We start from the raw sequence: 25,152 nt of genomic DNA, 5'->3' as shown, positions 1-25,152 counted from the left end.
GGCATGTGAAGCATCTGGGGTAAACCATGGAAAGTTTTGTGGGGCCTGGATGTGGAAAGGGAGCTGTGGTTTCGGTGCATTATACATGACAGCTAAAGATTGAGTGTGAACGAATGCGGCCTTTATTGTCTTTTCCTAGCGCTCTCTTGCATACATGCTGGGTGAGGGGGTTATCATCTCATATGTGGCGGGGTGGCGACGGGAATGAATAAGGGCAGACCGTATGAATTATGTATATGTGTATATATGTATATGTCTGTGTGTTCATATATATGTATACGTTGAGATGTATAGATGTGTATATGTGCTGTGTGTGGACGTGTATGTATATACATGTGTATGTGGGTGGGTTGGGCCATTCTTTCGTTTGTTTCCTTGTGCTACCTCGCTAACGCGGGAGACAGCGACAAAGCAAAATAAAATAGAATAAATAAAATATATATATATATATATATATATATATATATATATATATATATATATATATATATATATATATATATATATATTTTTTTTGTCGCTATCTCCCGCGTTTGCGAGGTAGCACAAGGAAACAGACAAAAGAAATGGCCCAACCCACCCCCATACACATGTATATACATACGTCCACACACGCAAATATATATACCTACACAGCTTTCCATGGTTTACCCCAGACGCTTCACATCCTCTGATTCAATCCACTGACAGCATGTCAACCCCGGTATAACACATCGATCCAATTCACTCTATTCCTTGCCCTCCTTTCACCCTCCTGCATGTTCAGGCCTCGATCACACAAAATCTTTTTCACTCCATCTTTCCACCTCCAATTTGGTCTCCCACTTCTCCTCGTTCCCTCCACCTCCGACACATATATCCTCTTGGTCAATCTTTCCTCACTCATTCTCTCCATGTGCCCAAACCATTTCAAAACACCCTCTTCTGCTCTCTCAACCACGCTCTTTTTATTTCTACACATCTATCTTACCCTTACATTACTTACTCGATCAAACCACCTCACACCTCAAACATCTCATTTCCAGCACATCCACCCTCCTGTGCTGTCGATGGATTGAACCAGGGCACGTAAAGCGTCTGGGGCAGACCATGGAAACTTCTGTGGGACCTGGATGTGGAAAGGGAGCTGTGGTTTCGATGCATTATTACGTGACAACTAGAGACTGAGTGTGAGCGAATGGGGCCTTTGTTGTCTTTTCCTAGTGCTACCTCACACACATGATGGGGGAGGGGGTTGTTATTCCATGTGCGGCGAGGTGGCGATGGGAATAAATAAAGGCAGACAGTATGAATTATGTACATGTTTATATATGTATATGTCTGTGTGTATATATATGTGTACATTGAGATGTATAGGTATGTATGTTTGCATGTGTGGACGCGTATGTATATACATGTGTATGTGGGTGGGCTGGGCCACTCCCTCGTCTGCTATATATATTTTATTAATATATTATTATATATATATATATATATATATATATATATATATATATATATATATATATTATCCCTGGGGATAGGGGAGAAAGAATACTTCCCCCGTATTCCCTGCGTGTCGTAGAAGGCAACTAAAAGGGAAGGGAGCGGGGGGCTGGAAATCCTCCCCTCTCTTTTTTTTAATTTTCCAAAAGAAGGAACAGAGAAGGGGGCCAGGTGAGGATATTTCCTTAAAGGCCCAATCCTCTGTTCTTAACGCTACCTCACTAATGCGGGAAATGGCGAATAGTATGAAAGAAAGAAAGAAAGAAAGAAAGATATATATATATATATATATATATATATATATATATATATATATATATATATATATATATATGCCATATGTCGACTTTAGACAAAGATAACTATTTATTCCTCTGACCCTCAAAAATCTGACGTAATTATCCACAAATTAATACATTTAAAAAGATAAAGCATTGAAAGTGCATGGAAAAGTTCAAGGACAGAATAGTTGTAGAGGTTAGGTGGCTTGTGTTTTGGTTGCATGAAAACTTGACAGCATGGTATTGCATTTTTTGAGTTCAGTTTAACAATGATCACATTTATTTGTTTAGATTATTTTTCACTGTATCTTACAGAATATGGATAGTAATGAGTCTTTTATGCAAGTGTAGCTGATAACAGCTCAAATTTGAATACACAAAACTACACTTGGGTGTTCTTACATATTAATTGTGTATCCAGAAATAGAAGATTTCTTTTCTTATTTACCAGAGCCGAGAAGACAGTGCTTGGCAGAGTGACACAGAGAGTAGCTTTGGTGGCACTCGACCAATCACCCCTGGTTTCCCTCCTGCAACGCCTACGACCCCGTACTTAAACCAGGGACTGCCACCAAAGAGTCCGACCATGCAGCGGTAAATCTATGCACTTTTTCTTTGCATTTTTATTTCAACTAATTTTCTAGCCAAATGCATGCTTTTGCAGTGACTTGCATTATTGTTAATAACTTTAAAAGCAGTCAGTTTAAAGTATTCTTTGCTCTTATATAGAGGAAAATTGTGCTTGTTTTAAGACCTTCTCTGCTAGCATTCCAAACACTTACTCTGTGCCTGGACTAGCTATTATCTCAGATCTGGAGTTAAAGTATCTAAAGAAATATTTTGATCAAGATGTATGTTACTCCCATTGAACAAATATAAGAACTGAAAAACAGTACAGTGGCACAGCTGGTTTTCATGTATGCTTAATATGCTGCAAAGGGAAGTTAAACTATTATTGTCGGTGAGCTGCATGATCAGTGGTCACTTGTGTTCATCAGTACACAAAATTCATTCTGGTTTTTCTCTTAACTTCCCAATATTGTTCTGATAAAAAAGAAATCCTGAGCTTCTTTTGATCCATATGTGTTGTTTTAATGTTCTTGTGAAGAGATTAAGTTTGGGACCTAAACTTTGGTCGATTATAATGATAACAGTAACATGAAATGATCTTTTATAATAAAGCTTGTAATCTCTTCACAGTGAAATATTGCTCATGCATATAGTAGTATAATAGATGATATTTTTATTTTCTATATTGACTTAAAAGAACGAACTCTAATCATGAATATATTTCCCCCCCCTCTCCTTCACTCTTCTGATTCTGCTAACCAACTTGCCGACCCCATTGGTGCCAATGACAATCTGTGCTGCTGCTAACAAATGGGGACTTTACAAAACTGCATGCTGCCTACCCTGCATCACTACAATGATACTGCACACCTATTCTGTAATATTCAAATCATTATCCTTTGACTAACCTTTTCAATACATTGAAAATGTTGCCCCCATGATATCCAATCTGACTGTGATCCATGGGTACCCATGTGTTGATTTTCTTTGTGAAAATTTTTTTTGATGAAAATGTGGATGGTGACCTGAACATTCTTTGTTTGTTAATGTTGGTGGTAAATGTGCATATATGTTGACTGGATGCCAAGCAGAAGAGCTCACCTTGGCCTGTCTTCTCTCTCGTCTCGACCTACCGTCAAAAAGTCTGCGTCACTTCCCAGGTTAGATTCCAGCACCACAGATTATAGCCTCATATTATATATGTTTAATGCAGTTCAGCAGTGATAAATGTTTTTGCCAGGTATGAACGTCTTTGAAAACAGAATTAAGATACAGGTGGTACATTATTTTAGTTATCTTTCTATCATGCTGCTATTCTTCTCAGAGGATATAAGATCTTGGATTGTAATGATTAATAACTTTACTCCTTTTGAAATTATAAAAACCTAAACTGTTCCTTGTAATGTCTCAAAGTAAGCGGTTATGTTTAGTAGATCTTTGCTGTGTTTAGTTTATCCTGGCCCTTTATTCCAAGCTCATGTGACCGTACACCAAATAAGAAAGAGGATTCTGAGTATTAAGCAAGTAGCTTTTGTTCATGATTCATATTACCCAACATTTACACTGTATGTTAAGAAGATAGATGATACTGTGAGAGCCACGTAGAAGGGGCACATATTGAGATATATTATGACATATTAAAGTTATCTAAGGCTCTTCTGTAAACAGTGAAACTCCCAAAATTAGGACTTGCAAAAAGAAATTGACATAATTGCAAACTCTTATCGTAAGGGTAATCACAAAAGTTACAGGTTATTTGCTGTTTTTGATAGCTTATATGAATTTATGTCGACTGTGTAAAGTATCATGAACTAGCGCCATGAATGCTATACCAATTGCACATAATTCGGTCCTTCCCCAATCTTATAGATCCCAGCATAACTTGGAAACAGGGAAGATATTGACACTGTATTTGTGTTGATGGAGTGCCCCATTTTATAATGATTGTTAGGAAATGCAGTTATGTCACTGGTTAGGCTGGAAGGGAAAGATATGCTCTACCATTAACAATAGGAAACCTTTTGCAAATTTATAGCCACAAACCTCATTCTGTACTGTAACTCAGCATCTGTGTTTGAGGTACTCTCTCTTTTTTTTTACCTCTTCTGAACCCTCTTAGCCAGATCTATGTGTTCAAAAAAAAGAACTTGTCCCAGTGTTGATGCATGGATGTGAACCCCAAGTGTACATAGGTCACGATAGGTCAAAAGTAGTAGAAATGGACAACTTATCACGTGTACAGTACAGTAGAATTAGGAAATCTAGAATGCTGATGTGAAAAGGTCATGTTTTGTGAAAGAGTCTTTATAAAAGGAATATCAATGAAAATCTTTTGGGATGGTATAATCATGTAGAATGTATGGTTGATGATAAGATGGTCAGTGAGATATATAGGAGTATAGTACACATTACAGGAAGGAGTGTTAGACTAAGGAAGAGGTGGATAGATGAAGCTAGAGAGTTGATATAGGATAAGGATATTTTAGATGATGATGCTGGTCGAATTATTCAGGATCAGATACAGTGGATGTATTTTGTGAATGGAGATGGAATGAATGGAGTCTCTGATCTCTCTTGATGAATCAGTGTTGTGTGTAAATTGAAACAGTAAGAATCAGTTTTCATATAGTTGGAAGTCCATATCAAAATATTGGCCATGTCTTTGCAGTGTTTGGAAACCATACATCCTTAAACCACTCAGTTAAAATGGGAATGGAATAATGATGACTTGGAATTCTTTTCATATCGTGTTTTAGCTATAGGCTGGGTACTGTCTTCAAGTCTTTTTCACACACACAGACTCATGTAACATGTTTCTGCTTGATTATTGTTAAAGCTAGCCCCATTCTCATTGTAACTTTAATTTTGTTTATACGTATTCATCCATGTATCCAACCAGTTTGAGTTTATCTGTGTGTATTGAGATTGCCATAGTCATGGTTGATTGAATTAGGAGGATAGAAAGAATAAAGATATGGAAAAGTTGTCATGTAAGCATATTCAAGCACAGTACAAATATAGTATATATTTTTGGAAAATTCATTTGCAAAGACTGGGAATAACTCTTAAGATCAAACACTGAAATGCACCACATATTACTATAATCCATTTAGAAGAGGCACTTCTGACTTATCCTTAATTTTCTTCCACTGATAGTTTTCAGTCCATTAAAGAAGTTTCCCTCTTGTGTCTGTCTGGATTTTTTTCTGTTTTAGCTGTCTAAGATAGGTGTGTAAAAGAGAGACTAGTATGTTAATGTGTTGAGAGGGGCAGCTGGAGGGATGTCTGATCACTATCTTGTGGAGGCAAAGGTGAAGATTTATAGAGGTTTTCAAAAAAGAAGAGAAAATGTTGGGGAGAAGAGAGTGGTGAGTAAGTCAGCTTGAAAAGGAGACTTGCGTGAGGAAGTACCTGGAGAGATTGAGTGTAGAATGGCAAAAGGTGAGAGCAAGTGACATGAGGGGAGTGAGGGAGGAGTGGGATGTATTTAGGGAAGCAGTGATGGCTTGCATAAAAGAGGCATGTGGCATGAGAGAGGTGGGAGTTGGGCAGATTAGAAAGGGTAGTGTGCGGTGGGATGCAGAAGTAAGATTGTTAGTGAAAGAGAAAGGAGTGGCATTTAGATGATTCATACAGGGTAGCAGTGCAAGTGACTGGGAGATGTATAAAAGAATGTGGCAGGAGGACAAGACAAAGGTGCAAGGGTGAAAAAGAGGGCAAATGAGAGTAAGGGTGAGAGAGAATCATTAAATTATAGAGAGAATGAAAAGATGTTTTGGAAGGAGGTAAATAACATGCGTAAGATAAGAGAACAAATGAGAACATCAGTGAAGGGGACAAGTGGGAAGGTAGTGATGAAGTAAGGAGATGGAGTGAGTACTGTGAAGGTTTGTTAAACATGTTTCATGATAGAGTGGCAGATATAGGGTGTTTTGGTCAAGGTGGTGTTCAAAGTGAGAGGGTCAGGGAGAATGGTTTGGTAAACAGAGAAGAGGTAGTGAAAGCTTTGCGGAAGATGAAAACTGGTAAGGCGGCGGGTTTGGATGGTATTGCGGTGGAATTTATTAGAAAGGGGGTGACTGTGCTGTTGACTGGTTGGTAAGGTTATTCACTGTATGTATGGTTCATGGTGAAGTGCCTGAGGATTGGCGGAATGCGTGCATAGTGCCATTGTACAAAGGTAAAGGTGAGTGTTCAAATCATAGAGGTATAAGTTTTTTAAGTATTCCTATGAAATTATATGGGAGGGTATTGATTGAAATGTACAGAGCATCAGATTGGGGAAGAGCAGTGTGGTTTCAGAAGTGGTAGAGGATGTGTGGATGAGGTTTTTGCTTTGAAAAATGTATGTGAGAAAAATACTTAGAAAAACAGATGGATTTGTATGTAGCATTTATGGATCTGGATAAGGCATATGATAGAGTTGATAGAGATGCTTTGTGGAAGGTATTAAGAGTATATGGTGTGGGGAGTAAGTTGCTAGAAGCAATGAAAAGTTTTTATCAAGGAATTAAGGCATGTGTACGAGTAGGAAGAGTGCTGTAACATCAGCGAACAACAACTGACTCACTTCCCAGGCCCTCTCATCCCCAGCAGACTGCATACTCGCCTGAGCCAGGTGCCCATTTTATCACTTTGCGGCAGGGGTGCGTGATGTCTCCATGGTTGTTTAATTTGTTTATGGATGGGGTTGTTAGAGAGGTGAATGCAAGAGTTTTGGAGAGAGGGGCAAGTATGCAGTCTGTTGTGGATGAGAGGGCTTGGGAAGTGAGTCAGTTGTTGTTCGCTGATGATACAGCGCTGTTGGCTGATTCAAGTGAGAAACTGCAGAAGTTGGTGACTGAGTTTGGTAAAGTGTGTGAAAGAAGAAAGCTGAGATTAAATGTGAATAAGAACAAGGTTGTTAGGTTCAGTAGGGTTAAGGGACAAGTTAAATGGGCATTGGGAAGTAAGTTTGAATGGAGAAAACCTGGAGGAAGTGAAGTGTTTTAGATATCTAGGATTGGATTTAGCAGCGGATGGAACCATGGAAGTGAGTCATAGTGTGGGGAAGGGGGTGAAGTGGGAGCATTGAAGAATGTGTGGAAGGCGAGAATGTTATCTCAGAAAGCAAAATTGGGTATGTTTGAAGGAATAATGGTTCCAACAATGTTATATGGTTGTGAGGCATGGGCTATAGAGAAGGTTGTATGGAGGAGGGTGGATGAGTTGGAAATGAAATGTTTGAAGATAATATGTGGTGTGAGGTGGTTTGATGAGTACTTAAAGAAAGGGTAAGAGAGATGTGTGAAATAAAAAAGAGTGGTTGAAAGAGCAAAAGTGGGTGTGTTGAAATGGTTTGGACATATGGAGAGAATGAGTGAGGAAAGATTGACAAAGAGGATATATGTGTTAGAGGTGGAGGGAATAAGGAGAAGCTGTAGACCAAATTGGAGGTGGAAGGATGGAGTGAAAATGATTTTGAGCGATCAGGGCCTGAACATACAGGAGGGTGAGAGGCATGCAACATTTCCTCACTCATTCTACCCATATGTCCAAACCATTTGAACACACCCTCTTCTGTTCTCTCAACCACATTCTTTTTATTTCCACACCTATCTCTAACCCTTTCATTACTCAGTCAATCAAACCACTTCACACCACATATTGTCCTCAAATATTTCATTTCCAACACATCCACCCTCCTCCTTACAACCCTATCTACAGCTCATGCCTCACAGCCATATGATATTGTTGGAACTACTATTCCTTCAAACATACCCATTTTTGCTCTCCAAGATAATGTTCTCTCTTTCACACATTCTTCATCACTCCCAGACTCTTTGCCCCCTCCCCCACCCTGTGACTCACTCCCACTCCCATGGTTCCATTCGTTGCTAAGTCCTCTCCCAGGTATCTAAAACACTTCCATTCCTTTAATTTTTCTTCATTCAAACTTTTATTCCAACTAACTTTTCATTGAACCTAATGACCTTGCTCTTATTCACATTTACTCTAAACTTTTTCCTTTCACACACTTTTCCAAACTCAGTCACTAACTTCTGCAGTTTCTCACCCGAATCAGCCATCAGTGCTGTATCATCAGTGAACAACAACTGACTCACTTCCCAGACCCTCTCATCCCTAGCAGACTAGCCTGAGCCAGGTGCCCTTTTTATCAACCAACCCTTAAGGGTGGATGAACATCAGAGATGACTGTGGACCGACTGCTGCAACCAAGATTCGAGCCTATGTGCTTGACCCTGAGCAGCCCGTGAATGCAACATGGTCAGGAACGCTAACTGATACACCAGTTCTTTTAGTAACTTCGTTTCAGTTGATAATGACAGTACATCTTCAACTCTTATGTCAGTTGTGTCTTCAGTAGTAAATGCAGATGCAAAAAAATCATTTAAAATGTTTGCTTTTCTTCTACTCATGTGTCAGTTTATCAAAAAACATTTTTCTCTCTTGTCATAAGAATGATTCCAGACATGAGTTTTGTCATCATTTGTAAATACAGATGAAAGAAAATCTTTTAAAATCCTTGCAATTTCTTTGTTGTCTTGAACTGCATCACTATTTTCTGTTATTAATGGACCAGTTGACTGGGTAATGGTTTGCTTCTAACATATCCATATAAGTTTTTTGAGTTACTTTTGCTGTTTTCAGTAATATTTGCTTCATTCTGATGTATACTTTTACTTATAAGTTTCTTAGTGTTTGTGCATATTTACTTGATTTGTTTTATCATGTAGGTTACTGGTCTCTCTGAATTTCTTTTGTGCTGCTTTTGTGGACAACAGACTGTGCATTTTATTATTCCACCATTTTGGCTTCACTTCAGAAAAAGACCACCTACTATGTGTTAGCTGTATCCATATCTTTTTCATTAATGATATGATTTATCAAGTTTGCCTGTCAAGAGAAGTTGAAGATCTTTAAAGTTTGCACGCCTAAATTTTTTTTTTCGCAACTCTCATGTTGACCAGCATTACAGGTGATATTAAAAGTTAAGTAAACAGATCTGCCCTTGATCACATGTACCAGACTTTTCTCGAACTTCAGCAGTGGTAATGAAATCCTCTTGTGTAGCTAGAACTAAATCTTTAGTGTTCTTGTTGCAAGTAGGTTTCTCATGTAATAGCATTAGGGTACCATCAAGCAAATTTAAGAGGCCACACCCTGTGCTACTGGAAAAGGCTTTTACCCACTTAGATAGTGGTATGTTAGAATCTCCCACTGTGATCAATCCATGCTCATTAATAATTTCTGCCATCTCATCATAAAGTCTTTCGTCTGCTTCTGGTGTCTTTCCTGGGGGCTTGTAAACTAATCCTACTGTGTTTTACTTATGCAGCTTTTCTTTGGTTTTTACAAAGATGAAGTCTATTATATCAACAGCTACAGTATTTTTCAGCAAGCTTAAACAACAAGCATGATGCCACCTACTTTATTTCCATTATCACAGTTGAATAGAGTGTACTCAGGATGTGCATATTCTTTGAGTAAATAATTATAATTAATGTCTAACCAAGATTCCAAAATACCAATTATATTGTAATTTTCTTCCATTACAGTTCTCTCTATCTCTGAGGATTTGTTACATATATTCTATGCATTAAACATAAAATATTCTAATACATGACTGAGGTCAAGAAAAAGGTGCAAGAGGTGAAAAAGAGGGCAAATGAGACTTGGGGTGAGAGAGTATCATTAAATTTTAGGGAGAATAAAAAGATGTTTTGGAAGGAGGTAAATAAAGTGCGTAAGACAAGGGAGCAAATAGGAACTTCAGTGAAGGGGGCTAATGGGGAGGTGATAACAAGTAGTGTTGATGTGAGAAGGAGATGGAGTGAGTATTTTGAAGGTTAGTTGAATGTGTTTGATGATAGAGTGGCAGATATAGGGTGTTTTGGTCGAGGTGGTGTGCAGAGTGAGAGGGTTAGGGAAAATGATTTGGTAAACAGAGAAGAGGTAGTAAAAGCTTTGCAGAAAATGAAAGCCAGCAAGGAAGCAGGTTTAGATGGTATTGCAGTGGAATTTATTAAAAAAGGGGGTGACTGTATTTTTGACTGGTTGGTAAGGTTATTTAATGTATGTATGATTCATGGTGAGGTGCCTGAGGATTGTCGGAATGCTTGCATAGTGCCAGTGTACAAAGGCAATGGGGATGAGTGAGTGCTCAAATTACAGAGGTATAAGTTTATTGAGTATTCCTGGTAAATTATATGGGAGGGTATTGATTGAGAGGGTGAAGGCATGTACAGAGCATCAGATTGGGGAAGAGCAGTGTGGTTTCAGAAGTGGTAGAGGATGTGTGGATCAGGTGTTTGCTTTGAAGAATGTTTGTGAGAAATACTTAGAAATGCAAATGGATTTGTATGTAGCATTTATGGATCTGGAGAAGGCATATGATAGAGTTGATAGAGATGCTCTGTGGAAGGTATTAAGAATATATGGTGTGGGAGGCAAGTTGGTAGAAGCATTGAAAAGTTTTTATCGAGGTTGTAAGGCATGTGTACTTGTAGGAAGAGAGGAAAGTGATTGGTTCTCAGTGAATGTAGTAGGTTTGCGGCAGGGGTGTGTGATGTCTCCATGGTTGTTTAATTTGTTTATGGATGGGGTTGTTAGGGAGGTAAATGCAAGAGTTTTGGAAAGAGGGCAAGTATGCAGTCTGTTGTGGATGAGAGAGCTTGGGAAGTGAGTCAGTTGTTGTTTGCTGATGATACAGCGCTGGTGGCTGATTCATGTGAGAAACTGCAGAAGCTGGTGACTGAGTTTGGTAAAGTGTTTGAAAGAAGAAAGTTAAGAGTAAATGTGAATAAGAGCAAGGTTATTAGGTACAGTAGGGTTGAGGGACAAATCAATTGGGAGGTAAGTTTGAATGGAGAAAAACTGGAGGAAGTAAAGTGTTTTAGATATCTGGAAGTGGATCTGGCAGCAATGGAACCATGGAAGCGGAAGTGAATCATAGGGTGGGGGAGGGGGCGAAAATTCTGGGAGCCTTGAAGAATGTTTGGAAGTCGAGAACATTATCTCGGAAAGCAAAAATGGGTATGTTTGAAGGAATAGTGGTTCCAACAATGTTATGTGGTTGCGAGGCATGGGCTATGGATAGAGCTGTGCGCAGGAGGGTGGATGTGCTGGAAATGAGATGTTTGAGGACAATATATGGTGTGAGGTGGTTTGATCGAGTAAGTAATGTAAGGGTAAGAGAGATGTGTGGAATAAAAAGAATGTCGTTGAGAGAGCAGAAGAGGGTGTTTTGAAATGGTTTGGTCACATGGAGAGAATGAGTGAGGAAAGATTGACCAAGAGGATATATGTGTCAGAGGTGGAGGGAACGAGGAGAAGTGGGAGACCAAATTGGAGGTGGAAAGATGGAGTGAAAAAGATTTTGAGTGATCCGGGCCTGAACATGCAGGAGGGTGAAAGGCGTGCAAGGAATGGAGTGAATTGGAACGATGTGGTATACCAGGGTTGACGTGCTGTCAATGGTTGAGATCTTTGTAACAAATTATGTTAAGATGTATAGTTGAGAGCTGGAATTTTGATGTGCATGCCTTTATTACAGTCTTTAATGAAGGATTGGTTTGTTTTATCACACTTTCCCAAGCCCCAATGTGTTCCTGGAAAATACATCAGCCTACAGTTCCTTATAGATGTATACAATTTTATACCGTAATAAAACTATATGCATCTGTCTGGCTGTCATCATGTATTTCTGTACAAGTTTGATTTGCCCTGTTAGTCACAAGATATATTTTGGACTTCTGTTAGTTAGAACATTTTACAACCCTGTAATCTTATAGCATATATATATATATATATATATATATATATATATACTTTCCCCTTAAATGGATACCCCTCTAGTCACAAGTGTAGAACATATTCAAAATCATTATAAAAACTATAATAGCAATTCAGCAAGAGAAATGGCCACCAAAGCAAGCAACTATTGACTAAGATCTTTCTTTGTAATATTTTTTGGGTGAATATGTTTATGCCTTTTGCAACCTTTGGTGACATAGTTAGAATATTAAAAGCCATGACTCATGGAAAAACTTAATGTGGTTGAAGGTCAAGTCCTGCACAAAAGATTAGACTGGGTTTAGAAGTGGTATGTGTCATGAGTAAGATGGCCATACATTCTTGATGTACTCAGAGAAATTAATTTCATCTCAGTGAACACGTGAAATAGAACTTCTGTAGTGGCAGTTAGTGATGAAATTGGTTAGGTATTCAAATCCAAAATTAATGTAAGCGTTAAAGGTCCAGTTTAGGGAGTTTTACTGTTGGGTACAGGTTTACATACACATTGATAATTAAAAACATATATGGCTTATTGTTGCATACTTGCTTACTGCTTATGTGGTATGTACATCACATGCTTGTTTTAAGTGATTTATTTGATTTGATTAGATGTATGCTAAATCCAGTTCATTAAGGCACTGAGTATCACGAAGATATATGCCACTCATATTGAATTTGAACAAATCTGAAGCAGTTATCTTATACCTTTATTTTTACTAATTTGTAATAAATTTTTCTTTCACCAAAACAGTAAAGAAATGGGAGTGCGAAGTCCATCTCCTGCCACATCTCAGACAATGCGGCAAGAAATGAATGGTCACTCCAGTCCTGCACCTTCCCTCTATCACAGTCAGTCACGCCGTTCTTCACTCACGTCCCTCAGTGAGTCAACAGAGGTCATTTCTTCACACCCTAAGTTTGTCAAGGACATCTCGAAGTTTTGGTATAAACCAACCATCACGAGAGATGAAGGTAAGCCTTTTTACTCATGTATTACCTGATTAACTTAAGCTACTTTATGAAACAACCATAGATTTATGTTAGCCTTGTTCACAGTGGTTCTAGAAAAGTCTCTTTCATCCTCCTTCCTTTTACAGTTTACTCACTTTTTGCTGCCTTATGCATTTCCAGGGCTGCTTGGCTTTTGTGCTGTCTTTGTCATTTTCATAGAATGTCTACTTTCTTCATACAGACTTGATGAAATTTATATCCATTTTACTCATTGTAGCCTTACTCTTAGTGATGAATGAAATTTGCCTCTTTATGTTGGTGTCAGAAATTAGCTGACTCTATCATTATCCCATGAACTTTACCCGTTACTCACTTTACCCATTTTCCCTTTTTTTTTTTAATAACATTTATGTTTATATCCATAGGGATAGGGGAGAAAGAATACTTCCCACGCATTCCTCACATGTCATAGAAGGCAACTAAAGGGGACGCGAGCGGGGGGCTAGAAACCCTCCCTTCCTTGTATTTTAACTTTCTAAAAGGGTAAACAGAAGAAGGAGTCATGCGGGTAGTGCTCATCCTCCTCGAAGGCTCTGATTGGGGTGTCTAAATGTGTGTGGATGTAATCAAGATGAGAAAAAAGGAGAGATAGGTAGTATGCTTGAGGAAAGGAACCTGGATGTTTTGGCTCTGAGTGAAATGAAGCTCAAGGGTAAAGGGGAAAAGTGGTTTGGGAATGTCTTGGGAGTAAAGTCAGGGGTTAGTGGTAGGACAAGAGCAAGGGAAGGAGTAGCACTACTCCTGAAACAGGAGTGGTGGAAGTATGTGATAGAGTGTAAGAAAGTAAACTCTAGATTGATATGGGTAAAACTGAAAGCTGATGGAGAGAGATGGGTGATTATTAGTGCATATGCACCTGGGCATGAGAAGATAGATCATGAGAGGCAAGTGTTTTGGGAGCAGCTGAGTGAGTGTGTTAGTAGTTTTGATGCATGAGACTGGGTTATAGTGATGGGTGATTTGAATACAAAGGTGAGTAATGTGGCAGTTGAGGGAATAATTGGTGTACATGGGGTGCTCAGTGTTGTAAATGGAAATGGTGAAGAGCTTGTAAATTTATGTGCTGAAAAAGGCCTGGTGATTGGGAATACCTGGTTTAAAAAGAGAGATATACATACGTATATGTATGTAAGTGGGAGAGATGGCCAGAGAGCGTTATTAGATCACATTAATTGATAGGTGCGCAAAAGAGAGACTTTTGGATGTTAATGTGCTGAGAGGTGCAACTGGAGGGATGCCTGATCATTATCTTATGGAGGCGAAGGTGAAGATTTGTAGAGGTTTTCAGAAAAGAAGAGAGAATCTTGGGGTGAAGAGAGTGGTGAGAGTAAGTGAGCTTGGGAAGGAAACTTGTCTGAGGAAGTACCAGGAGAGACTGAGTACAGAATGGAAAAAGGTGAGAACAAAGGATGTAAGGGGAGTGGAGGAGGAATGGGATGTATTTAGGGAAGCAGTGAGGGCTTCTAGCAGGAGAAGCGTGGGAGGTGGGCAGCTTAGAAAGGGTAGTGAATAGTGGGATGAAGAAGTAAGATTATTATTGAAAGAGAAGAGAGAGGCATTTGGACGATTTTTACAGGGAAATAATGCAAATGACGGGGAGATGTATAAAAGAAAGAGGCAGGAGGTCAAGAGAAAGGTGCAGGAGGTGAAAAAGAGGGCAAATGAGACTTGGGGTGAGAGAGTATTATTAAATTTTAGGGAGAATAAAAAGATGATTTGGAAGGAGGTAAATAAAGTGCTTAAGACAAGGGAACAAATGGGAACATCAGTGAAGGGGGCTAATGGGGAGGTGATAACAAGTAGTGGTGATGTGAGAAGGAGATGGAGTGAGTATTTTGAAGGTTTGTTGAATGTGTTTGATGATAGAGTGTCAGATATAGGATGTTTTGGTCAAGGCAGTGTGCAAAGTGAGAGGGTGAGGGAGAATAATTTGGTAAACTGAGAAGAGGTAGTAAAAGCTTTGCGGAAGATGAAAGCCAGCAAGGCAGCGGGTTTGGATGGTATTGCAGTGGAATTTATTAAAAAAGGGGATGACTGTATTGTTGACTGGTTGGCAAGGTTATTTGATTTATGTATGACTCATGGTGAGGTGCCTGAGGATTCATGGAATGCTTGCATAGTGCCATTGTAGAAAGGCAAAGGGGATAAAAGTGAGTGCTCAAATTTTTTTTTTATTTTTTTTTTTTTTCTCGCTGTCTCCCGCGTTTGCGAGGTAGTGCAAGGAAACAGATGAAAGAAATGGCCCAACCCACCCCCATACACATGTATATACATACACGTCCACACATGCAAATATACATACCTACACAGCTTTCCATGGTTTACCCCAGACGCTTCACATGCCCTGATTCAATCCACTGACAGCACGTCAAACCCGGTATACCACATCGATCCAATTCACCCTATTCCTTGCCCTCCTTTCACCCTCCTGCATGTTCAGGCCCCGATCACACAAAATCTTTTTCACTCCATCTTTCCACCTCCAATTTGGTCTCCCACTTCTCCTCGTTCCCTCCACCTCCGACACATATATCCTCTTGGTCAATCTTTCCTCACTCATTCTCTCCATGTGCCCAAACCATTTCAAAACACCCTCTTCTGCTCTCTCAACCACGCTCTTTTTATTTCCACACATCTCTCTTACCCTTACGTTACTTACTCGATCAAAACACCTCACACCACACATTGTCCTCAAACATCTCATTTCCAGCACATCCACCCTCCTGCGCACAACTCTATCCATAGCCCACGCCCCGCAACCATATAACATTGTTGGAACCACTATTCCTTCAAACATACCCATTTTGCTTTCCGAGATAATGTTCTCAACTTCCACACATTTTTCAACGCTCCCAAAACTTTTGCCCCCTCCCCCTCCCTTTCCACATCCAGGCCCCACAAAACTTTCCATTGTTTACCCCAGATGCTTCACATGCCTTAGTTCAATCCACTGACAGCACATCGACCCCGTTATACCACATTGTTTCATTTCACACTATTCCTTGCACATCTTTTACCGTCCTGTATGTTCAGGCCCCAATCGCTCAAAATCTTTTTCACTCCATTCTTCCACCTCCAATTTGGTCTCCCACTTCTCATCGTTCCCTCAACCTCTGATACATATATCCTCTTTGTTAATCTTTCCTCACTCATTCTCTCCATGTGACCAAACCATTTCAATACACCATCTTCTGCTCTCTCAACCACATTCTTTTTATTACCACACACCTCTCTTACCCTTTCATTACATACTCGATCAAACCACCTCACACCACATATTGTCCTCAAACGTCTCATTTCCAACACATCCATCCTTCTCCACACAACCCTCTCTATCATCCATCCCTCACAATCATATAACATTGTTGGAACCACTATTCCTTCAAACATATCCTTTCTGCTTTCAAAGATAACGTTCTTGCCTTCCACACATTCTTCAATGCTCCTAGAACCTTCGCCCCCTCCCCCACCCTGTGACTCACTTCTGCTTCCATGGTTCCTTCTGCTGCCAAATTCACTCCCAGATATCTAAAACACTTCACTTTCTCCAGCTTTTCTCCATTCAAACTTACCTCCCAATTTACTTGTCCCTCAACCCTACTGAACCTAATAATCTTGCTCTTATTCACATTTACTCTCAGCTCTCCTCTTTCACACACTTTACGAACCTCGTCACCAACTTCTGCAGTTTCTTACCCGAATCAGCCACCAGCGCTGTATCATCACCGAACAACAAGTGACTCACTTCCCAAGCCCTCTCATTCACAACAGACTGCATACTTGCCCCTCTTTCCAAAACTCTTGCATTCACCTTCCTAACAACTCCATACATAAACAAATTCAACAGCCATGGAGACATCACACACCCCTGCCACAAACCGACATTCACTGGGAACCAATCATTTTCCTCTCCTCCTACTTGCATACATGCCTTACATCCTTGATAAAAGCATTTCACTGCTTCTAGCAACTTACCTCCCACACCATCTATGCTTAATACATTCCACAGAGCATCTCTATCAACTCTTATCATATGCCTTCTCCAGATCCATAAATGCTACATACAAATCCATCTGCTTTTCTAAGTATTTCTCACATACATTCTTCAAAGCAAACTCCTGATCCACACATCCTTCACCACTTCTGAAACCACACTACTCCTCCCCAATCTGATACTCTGTACATGCCTTCACCCTCTCAATCAATACCCTCCCATATAATTTCCCAGGAATGCTCCAACAAACTTATATACCTCTGTAATTTGAACACTCACCTTTATTGTCTTTGCCTTTGTACAGTGGCACTATACATGCATTCAGTCAATCCTCAGGCACTTCACCATGAACCATACATATATTGAATATCCTCACCAACCAGTCAACAACACAGTCACCCCCTTTTTTAATAAATTCCTTAGCAATACCATCCAAACCCAGCGCCTTGCCAGCTTTCATCTCCCACAAAGCTTTCACTGTCTCTTTTCTGTTTACCAAATCATCCTCCCTGATCCTATCACTTCACACATCACCTCAACCAAAACTCCCTACATCTCCCACTCTATCATCAAACACATTCAACAAATCTTCAAAATACTCACTCCACCTCCCTCTCACTTCACCACTACTTGTTATTACCTCCCCATTTGTCCCCTTCACTGATGTTCCCATGTGTTCTCTTGTCTTGCGCACTTTATTTACTTCCTTCCAAAACATCTTTTTATTCTCTCTAAAATTTGATGATACTCTCTCAACCCAACTCTCATTTGCCCTTTTTCACCTGCATCTTTCTCTTGACCTCTTGCCTCTCTTTTTCATACATCTCCCAGTAATTTGCACTATTTCCCTGCAAAAATCATCCAAACACTCTCTCTTCTCTTTCACTAACAATTTTACTTCTTCATCCCACCACTCACTACCCTTTCTAATCTGCCCACCTCCCGCGTTTCTCCTGCCACAAGCATCTTTTCCGGAAGCCATCACTGCTTCCCTAAATACATCCCAGTCCTCCCCCACTCTCCTTACGTCATTTGCTCTCACCTTTTTCCATTCTGCTCTCAATCTCTGCAGGTACTTCCTCACACTAAGTCTCCTTTGCAAGCTCACTTACTCTCACCACTCTCTTCACCCCAACATTCTCTCTTCTTTTCTGAAAACCTCTACATATCTTCACCTTTGCCTCCACAAGATAATGATCAGACATCCCTCCAGTTGCCCCTCTCAGCACATTAACATCTAAAATCTCTCTTTCACATGCCTATCAATTAACACATAATCCAATAATGCTCCCTGGCCATCTCTCCTACTTACATACGTATTATACTTATGTATATATCTCTTTTTAGACCTGGTATTCCTAATCACCACTCTTTTTTCAGCAAACAAATCTACAAGCTCTTCACCATTTCCATTTACAACACTGAACATCCCATGTACTCCAATTATACCCTCAACTGCCACATTACTCACCTTTGCGTTCAAATCATCCATCACTATAACCCGGTCTCCTGCATCAAAGCTGCTAACACATTCACTCAGCTGCTCCCAAAACACTTGCCTCTCATGATCTTTCTTATGACCAGGCATAGGCACTAATAATCACCCATCTCTCTCCATCTACTTTCAGTTTTACCCATATCAATCTAGAGTTTACTTTCTTGCACTCTGTCACATACTCCCACAACTCCTGCTTCAGGAGTAGTTCTACTCCAACTTTTGCTCTTGTCCTCTCATCAACCCTTGACTTTACTCCCAAGACATTCCCAAACCACTCTTCCCCTTTACCCTTGAGGTTTGTTTCACTCAGAGCCAAAACATCCAGGTTCCTTTCCTCAAACATACTACCTATCTCTCCTTTTTTCTCATCTTGGTTACATCCACACACGTTTAGACACTCCAAGCTGCATGTCTCCCTCTTCTGTTTCCCATTTTAGAAAGTTAAAATGCAAGGAGGGGAGGGTTTCTAGCCTCCCGCTCCCATCGCCTTCTACGACGTGTGGAATGCGTGGGAAGTATTCTTTCTCCCCTATCCTCAGGGATAATAAATACACTACTATATTCCTCATGCTTTGTGGGTTTTTGTACTTAATGTAATAACTACCTGGCTGTTATACTACATTTTGAAAGTAACCTTAATTGGTCCTCCCCGTTTATCCTGGTTGATTTTGCAGAACAGATCCACAACTCCATGTAGCAACTAGCAAAGAAAAGTCTTGTCCATTTCCTTGTGACTGGACTTCCCCCCATCTTTTTTCTTTTGGTACCTTGATTGTAGATCCTGCATCTCCCAAGTCTTATTCCCTCATTTTTTCTCGTACCATTTTCTTCTTTTGTTTTCTTTTTCTCATGCAGTTTAAATATCACCAGTTTACCTCATTCCACCATATAGTTCATTAATGCTTTTTGATTTGGTCATACCCACTTCTTGGCTAACACCTGAAGTTCTATTTCATCCTCTTCATTATTACCTGTTGCCTTAAAATGTCTAAATTTTTGCCTTTATACACTTATGATTTGCTTATCCTGCTTTTGTAATCAACTGGCTTCGTAATATCATCTCCTTTGATAATGAATACAATCCTTATGATTTCATACACAGGTTTCCAACTTTCTCAACTTCAACAGCAGTTACTTTTATGTCTTCCGTAGTTACTCTTAGTCTTGGTCTCTCAGTCCCGTTAAAGTTATCTTTGCCCTCTATTCGTCATCCTTAGCATCTTGCCTTAATCGCTGTTTTTAAGCTATTTAGATATAGATTTTTTTGGCTTCTGGTCTTTAGTCCCAGCTGTATGGTTTGTTTTCTCTCATCTCTAGGATTTTCATTTGTCTGGCCTTTTCATATTACTGAAAGTGGTCTTGAGAAATTTTATTTCCAAAGATGTAAATTCATTCTTTTGATGCATGGTGAACTATACCATGAATAGTTGGAAATGGCTTTTATCCCAAAATAAAGGGATAGTTTGTCTTGAGCCTTGAATGTGAAAACAAAATTCAGTATTCATATAAGTTAATCTGTATTCTTCATATTTATCTGGGTAATTTGTTTAAAATTAAGAGCATTGTAACTTTCTGAGCACATAATTTAAAAAATCGATAATTCTTGGGACCAAGTTTGGCCACACTGTAACTTTTTTTTTCCACAAAGCAGGCTCTAAATGTTATTATTCTTGCCTAGGTACTTCTCTTGCCTTATCAAGGTAGCTTCAGAAACAAACAGATAATAGCTTCATTTACATACAGCTACTATATCATGTATGATGCACTAAAACTAGAACCTACCTTCACTTCCATACTCCAAACATTATTTCATGGTTTATTGGAACCATTTCATATTCCCTGGTTCATTGCATTGCCCTCCCATAAACCGCATTGATCCATTTCATTCTGTACCATGCCTCGCTTCATGTCCATACCATTTTAGCACTAGCCAATCAGCCCTCATATTTGGGTTGCATTTTCTACCACACCCTATTCTTACACTCATTCATAATGTGATCCACCTGCCTTTCACCACAAGTTGTTCAGAAGCATTCCATTTCCAGTACATCCACTTTCTTCCCATCTTTTGTATTGAAGGTTGATACAATGCTGTCAGGACTACTTTGCCTTTTAACATGCCAATCACTGCCCTCATAGACAGTGACTTCTCCATCCATATGCTCCTTAATGCAGCTATGGCTATTTTTTTCTCTTTTCCTACCTTATGACACCAGCCTTCATGGTTCCATACCCTTCCACCTTATCCAGGTTTCTAAAGCATTCCACTCCCTCTAGGTTCTCCATATTTAAAGTTGCACACAAACCAACCCATTTCATTCTCCTGCTGCATCTCATTACCTTACTTGTGTTCTTAGTTACCGTTAATGCTATCCTTTCACACTCCCTTCCAGTGTATGTAAATATTTACGATAGTTGCTCACAGCTCTGGCATCTTAAGAATCAAAATTCCAGAAAACAACTATTTTAGAAAGCACTCCACTAGCTTGGAGCAATTCATCATGACCAGACTTTTTCTCTCTTGAATTTATGTAGAACTGTGAAAAAATTTCTATTCAAACAATTAAAATGAAATACCTTGCTCAGCTCTTTCAAACTCACCCCACCTTACTTCCACACCTCTCTCATGTCATTCCTTCCCCATCATCACTCCCACACCACATATTGTCCTCATGCATTTAATTTCCAATATTTCCACCCTCTTCTGTACTTTTGCATTTCGGACCTATAACAAGCATCTCTACAGCACTAACAGGAATACTTACTATCAGATATACTCATCTTATTTTTATTATATTATCAGTGCATGCTAAGCTGTACTGCTTTGCTGCCCAAAAAAACAGATCATTCAGAAATCTAATATAGCTCAGGTCCCAGGCATTTGATTCTGGGTATCTGTACTACATAAACCACTTAGTAAATGTTACTGAAGCTATTTACTAGAAACTCATGTCATTAGTTGACAGTGATCATGAATGCACTGGACCATGGATTTTGGGAGTTTACTTATTTTAAAAATTGAATGTATTATCAATATTCTACCTTCCTCTGCTTTTTATTATATTGTCATTGTTTTTTATTATTTGTCCCTCACAGGATTTTAAGTAAGTTCACTTTATGTACTGAAGATATTTGTGTTAAGTGTAGGTGGAACATTTAGAACATTGTAATCGTGTGTTTTACCATCATTAAGATTTTTGATATAGTTGAACCTTATTTCTACCACAGCAATCACAATGCTCAAAGACAAAGCGCCTGGTACATTTGTTGTCCGAGATTCCAACTCATTCCCTGGAGCTTTTGGCCTGGCATTAAAAGTTTCTACTCCACCACCCAATGTGACAAGCAAATCAAGTGACCCAGCTAGTGAATTAGTACGGCATTTCCTTATTGAACCAACTTCAAGAGGAGTCAGACTCAAAGGCTGTGCAAATGAGCCAGTGTTTGGTATGTAGTCAAGTTTTTTAGTATGTATTTAAGTAGGGTTATTTTTTTCCATTATATCTGTATGGTTCATTGAAAAATGTTCCCATGACTCTAAATGCAAAATTCCTATAATTGATATAGCTGAAGTGATATGTATTCAGATAGTGATACAAATATTCATGAATGCTGAATTATTTTTCACACTTGGAAATCTAAAGTATTTAGATGGAAAAATTAAATATCACTCGCGCACAGCTAACCACCGACAGGACAGCACTCAAGAGGAAGTGAATGTTTAGTTGAGTGGGAATAAGAATAGTTGAGAAATGGGAACAAACTATGCCTACAGATGAATTAGAGTGCAAAGCATTTAATTGTATTTAACTTGAAAAAAAATGATTGAATGGGTGGAAGGATGCTTCACTGATCATATCATATGATCATGGGATCCTCCTAAGTAAGAATATGAAAATTTGTGTTTGTCACAGTAGCTCTACTTGGCTTAAGATCAGACCATGGTTTTGTTGGTTGTGAACTGAATTAACCCTTACGAAACATCACTTTCTGCTATACTGTTTCTAATACAAGGCAAAAGGGCTGAAAGGGAGTTGTAGAAAACTAAGTGACTACATATCTAGGTGGAAATGTGAAAAGAATGAGGTAGGAATTATGCATGAAGAATGAGTATGGAGGGTGCAGTATGAAATGAAGTTAATCTAGAACCATCTTGACGTAGTGTGAGAAGTAACACGTGATGTAGAAATTCTTGAAAGGAACTGAAATTATTCATTTGTTTTGTTTTATGTGTTTAACAAGATTACCCCCACAGCCCCCTAACCACAACAGGGTATATATTTCTCTCTGTTTTTCTAAGTATTTAGATGATCATTCATTCCTTAGATTAGAACCTACTGAAGAGAATTATTCTGAAAAGATATATGAAAAATGTAATTTGCTGTATCACATCATCAGAAGTTGATGAAAGGTGAACAGTAGTTAGGTAAGGATTTCATCACTTCAGTTTTGAAAACCCCCCAAATAGACAAAATTTCCCAGAACAACAAATTGAATAATTTCCGTATGCCTACCTTGTGTTCAAACGAGGTAGTAGAACTTTTCTTGTAGATTAAGAAAAGATTTGTAGCCAAGAAAAACATAATTATAATAACCTAGTCCTAGTCTTTCAAACAATGAGATCATGTAATTCCCAAAATAGGTAGAGTGAAAAAAATTTCCCTTTTTTGAAATGAAAGAATATACAATAATGATAATGCAACCACTGTGACCCATCTCTTAATATTCTGGATTTATTTTTCATCTCTAATCCTTTATGCTGTAAGCACAATCTCACCTCCAGTTTGTTCATCTAACCACACTCTCATAAATGTAATTATTCAAGTGACACCTTCCCCTCCAGCATCCCTTTCTAAGCATGAATATTGGCACCTCAACAAAGCTGACTGCAGTTACTTAGGAAAATTCTTTTCTAACTTTCCTTGGGTACTGTCTCTTATGTGGTGATGCTTCTGTCATTGCCAAACATAAAGTAGAGGTTATTGTTGTGGGAGTGGAGCATTTATCCCCTCTTCCTCCAAAACAACCTTTCTTCGAATCCATGGTTCAACCATTCCTATTCTAAGGCCATTCAGGCAAAGATCAGGCATATTGGGCTTGAAAAATCTCTCCTTCCTCTGACTCCCAGTCAGCATTCATCATTGCCTGCAATTGTTGCAAGTACATTATCCATAAATCAAAACGTTTTGTTATTCAGAGAAAGTGTAATAACCTCTCATCACCAGCCACACTTAGGTCCTCCTAGTCATTAGCAAAGGGCATCGCCAACAGCTTGTGTTGCTTTACCTTTCTTTCATTTTTTCATTCTGTTGGTACTATAGCTGTAGACAAAGTAACTTTCTTAGGTTCTCATTTTTCCTCTAACTCTGCCTTGGATAACTAACATTCCTTCACCCCTTGATGCTCCTCTTCCTCATCATATGCCCCTTTCCTAATCTCTTTTTGAACTGTCTGTAAAGCTCTTCTCTGTCTGGACACAAGCAAGGCTTATGTTCTCGGTGGCATCCATTTTTTGTATGCTGAAAGAGTGTGCCTTTTGAACTTGCTTGTTTGTCTGTTCTGTTTCTTTCATAAAAACAAGAACTTTTCCTTCTTTATTGGAAGCATGTGTTGGTACATCCTATCCCTAAGAAGTGAGATCATTCTAATCCCTCAAACTTTTGTCCTGTTGCTTTAACATCTACCATTTCCAAAGTCTGAATCCCTCCTCAACTCCCATATCCTTTGTGTAGCTATCTATATGTAGGGGAGAAATACTTCCCACATATTCCCTGCGAGTCGTAAAAGGCGACTAGGAGGGGAGGGAGTGGGAGGGGCTGGAAATCCTCCCCTCCAGTTTTTTACTTTTCCAAAAGAAGGAACAGAGAAGGGGGTTGGGTGAGGATTTTCCCTCTTACTCTCAGTCCTCTGTTCTTAATGCTACCTTGCTTCTGCAGGAAATGGCAAATATATAATGTTTGAGAAAAGAAACCTGGATGTTTTGGCTCTTGAGGGAAATGAAGCTCAAGGGTAAAGGGGAAGAGTGGTTTGGGAATGTCTTGGGAGTAAAGTCAGGGGTTGATGAGAGGACGAGCAAAAGTTGGAGTAGAACTACTCCTGAAGCAGGAGTTGTGGGAGTATGTGACAGAGTGCAAGAAAGTAAACTCTAGATTGATATGGGTAAATCTGAAAGTAGATGGAGAGAGATGGGTGATTATTAGTGCCTATGCATGGTCATAAGAAAGATCATGAGAGGCAAGTGTTTTGGGAGCAGCTGAGTGAATGTGTTAGCAGCTTTGATGCAGGAGACCGGGTTATAGTGATGGATGATTTGAACGCAAAGGTGAGTAATGTGGCAGTTGAGGGTATAATTGGAGTACATGGGATGTTCAGTGTTGTAAATGGAAATGATGAAGAACTTGTGGATTTGTGTGCTGAAAAAGGACTGGTGATTGGGAATACCTGCTTTAAAAAGAGGGATATACATATGTGAGTAGGAGAGATGGCCAGAGAGCATTATTGGATTACGTGTTAAT

At 39.2% G+C, this 25,152-nt stretch overlaps 1 protein-coding gene across 24 annotated transcripts in view; it reads left to right on the top strand.

Moving 5' to 3' along the window:
- The window catches only part of by (focal adhesion protein tensin), a 1,595,780-nt gene that overhangs the window by 1,538,478 nt on the left and 32,150 nt on the right, over positions 1 to 25,152 (top strand). For 20 of the 24 annotated variants that reach the window (XM_071662733.1, XM_071662715.1, XM_071662719.1 and 17 more), the window contains 4 exons: positions 2,218 to 2,360; positions 3,428 to 3,496; positions 12,886 to 13,106; positions 21,866 to 22,084. In XM_071662733.1, the coding sequence (XP_071518834.1) occupies positions 2,218 to 2,360; positions 3,428 to 3,496; positions 12,886 to 13,106; positions 21,866 to 22,084 (652 nt within the window). The remainder of the gene's footprint in view (positions 1 to 2,217; positions 2,361 to 3,427; positions 3,497 to 12,885; positions 13,107 to 21,865; positions 22,085 to 25,152) is intronic. The other 4 variants (XM_071662731.1, XM_071662732.1, XM_071662730.1 and 1 more) reach the window with 1 other exon arrangement.

Source organism: Panulirus ornatus, chromosome 6 (assembly GCF_036320965.1).
Source record: "Panulirus ornatus isolate Po-2019 chromosome 6, ASM3632096v1, whole genome shotgun sequence".
Lineage (NCBI taxonomy): Eukaryota > Metazoa > Arthropoda > Malacostraca > Decapoda > Palinuridae > Panulirus > Panulirus ornatus.
This window is presented reverse-complemented; position numbering and strand designations above follow the sequence as displayed.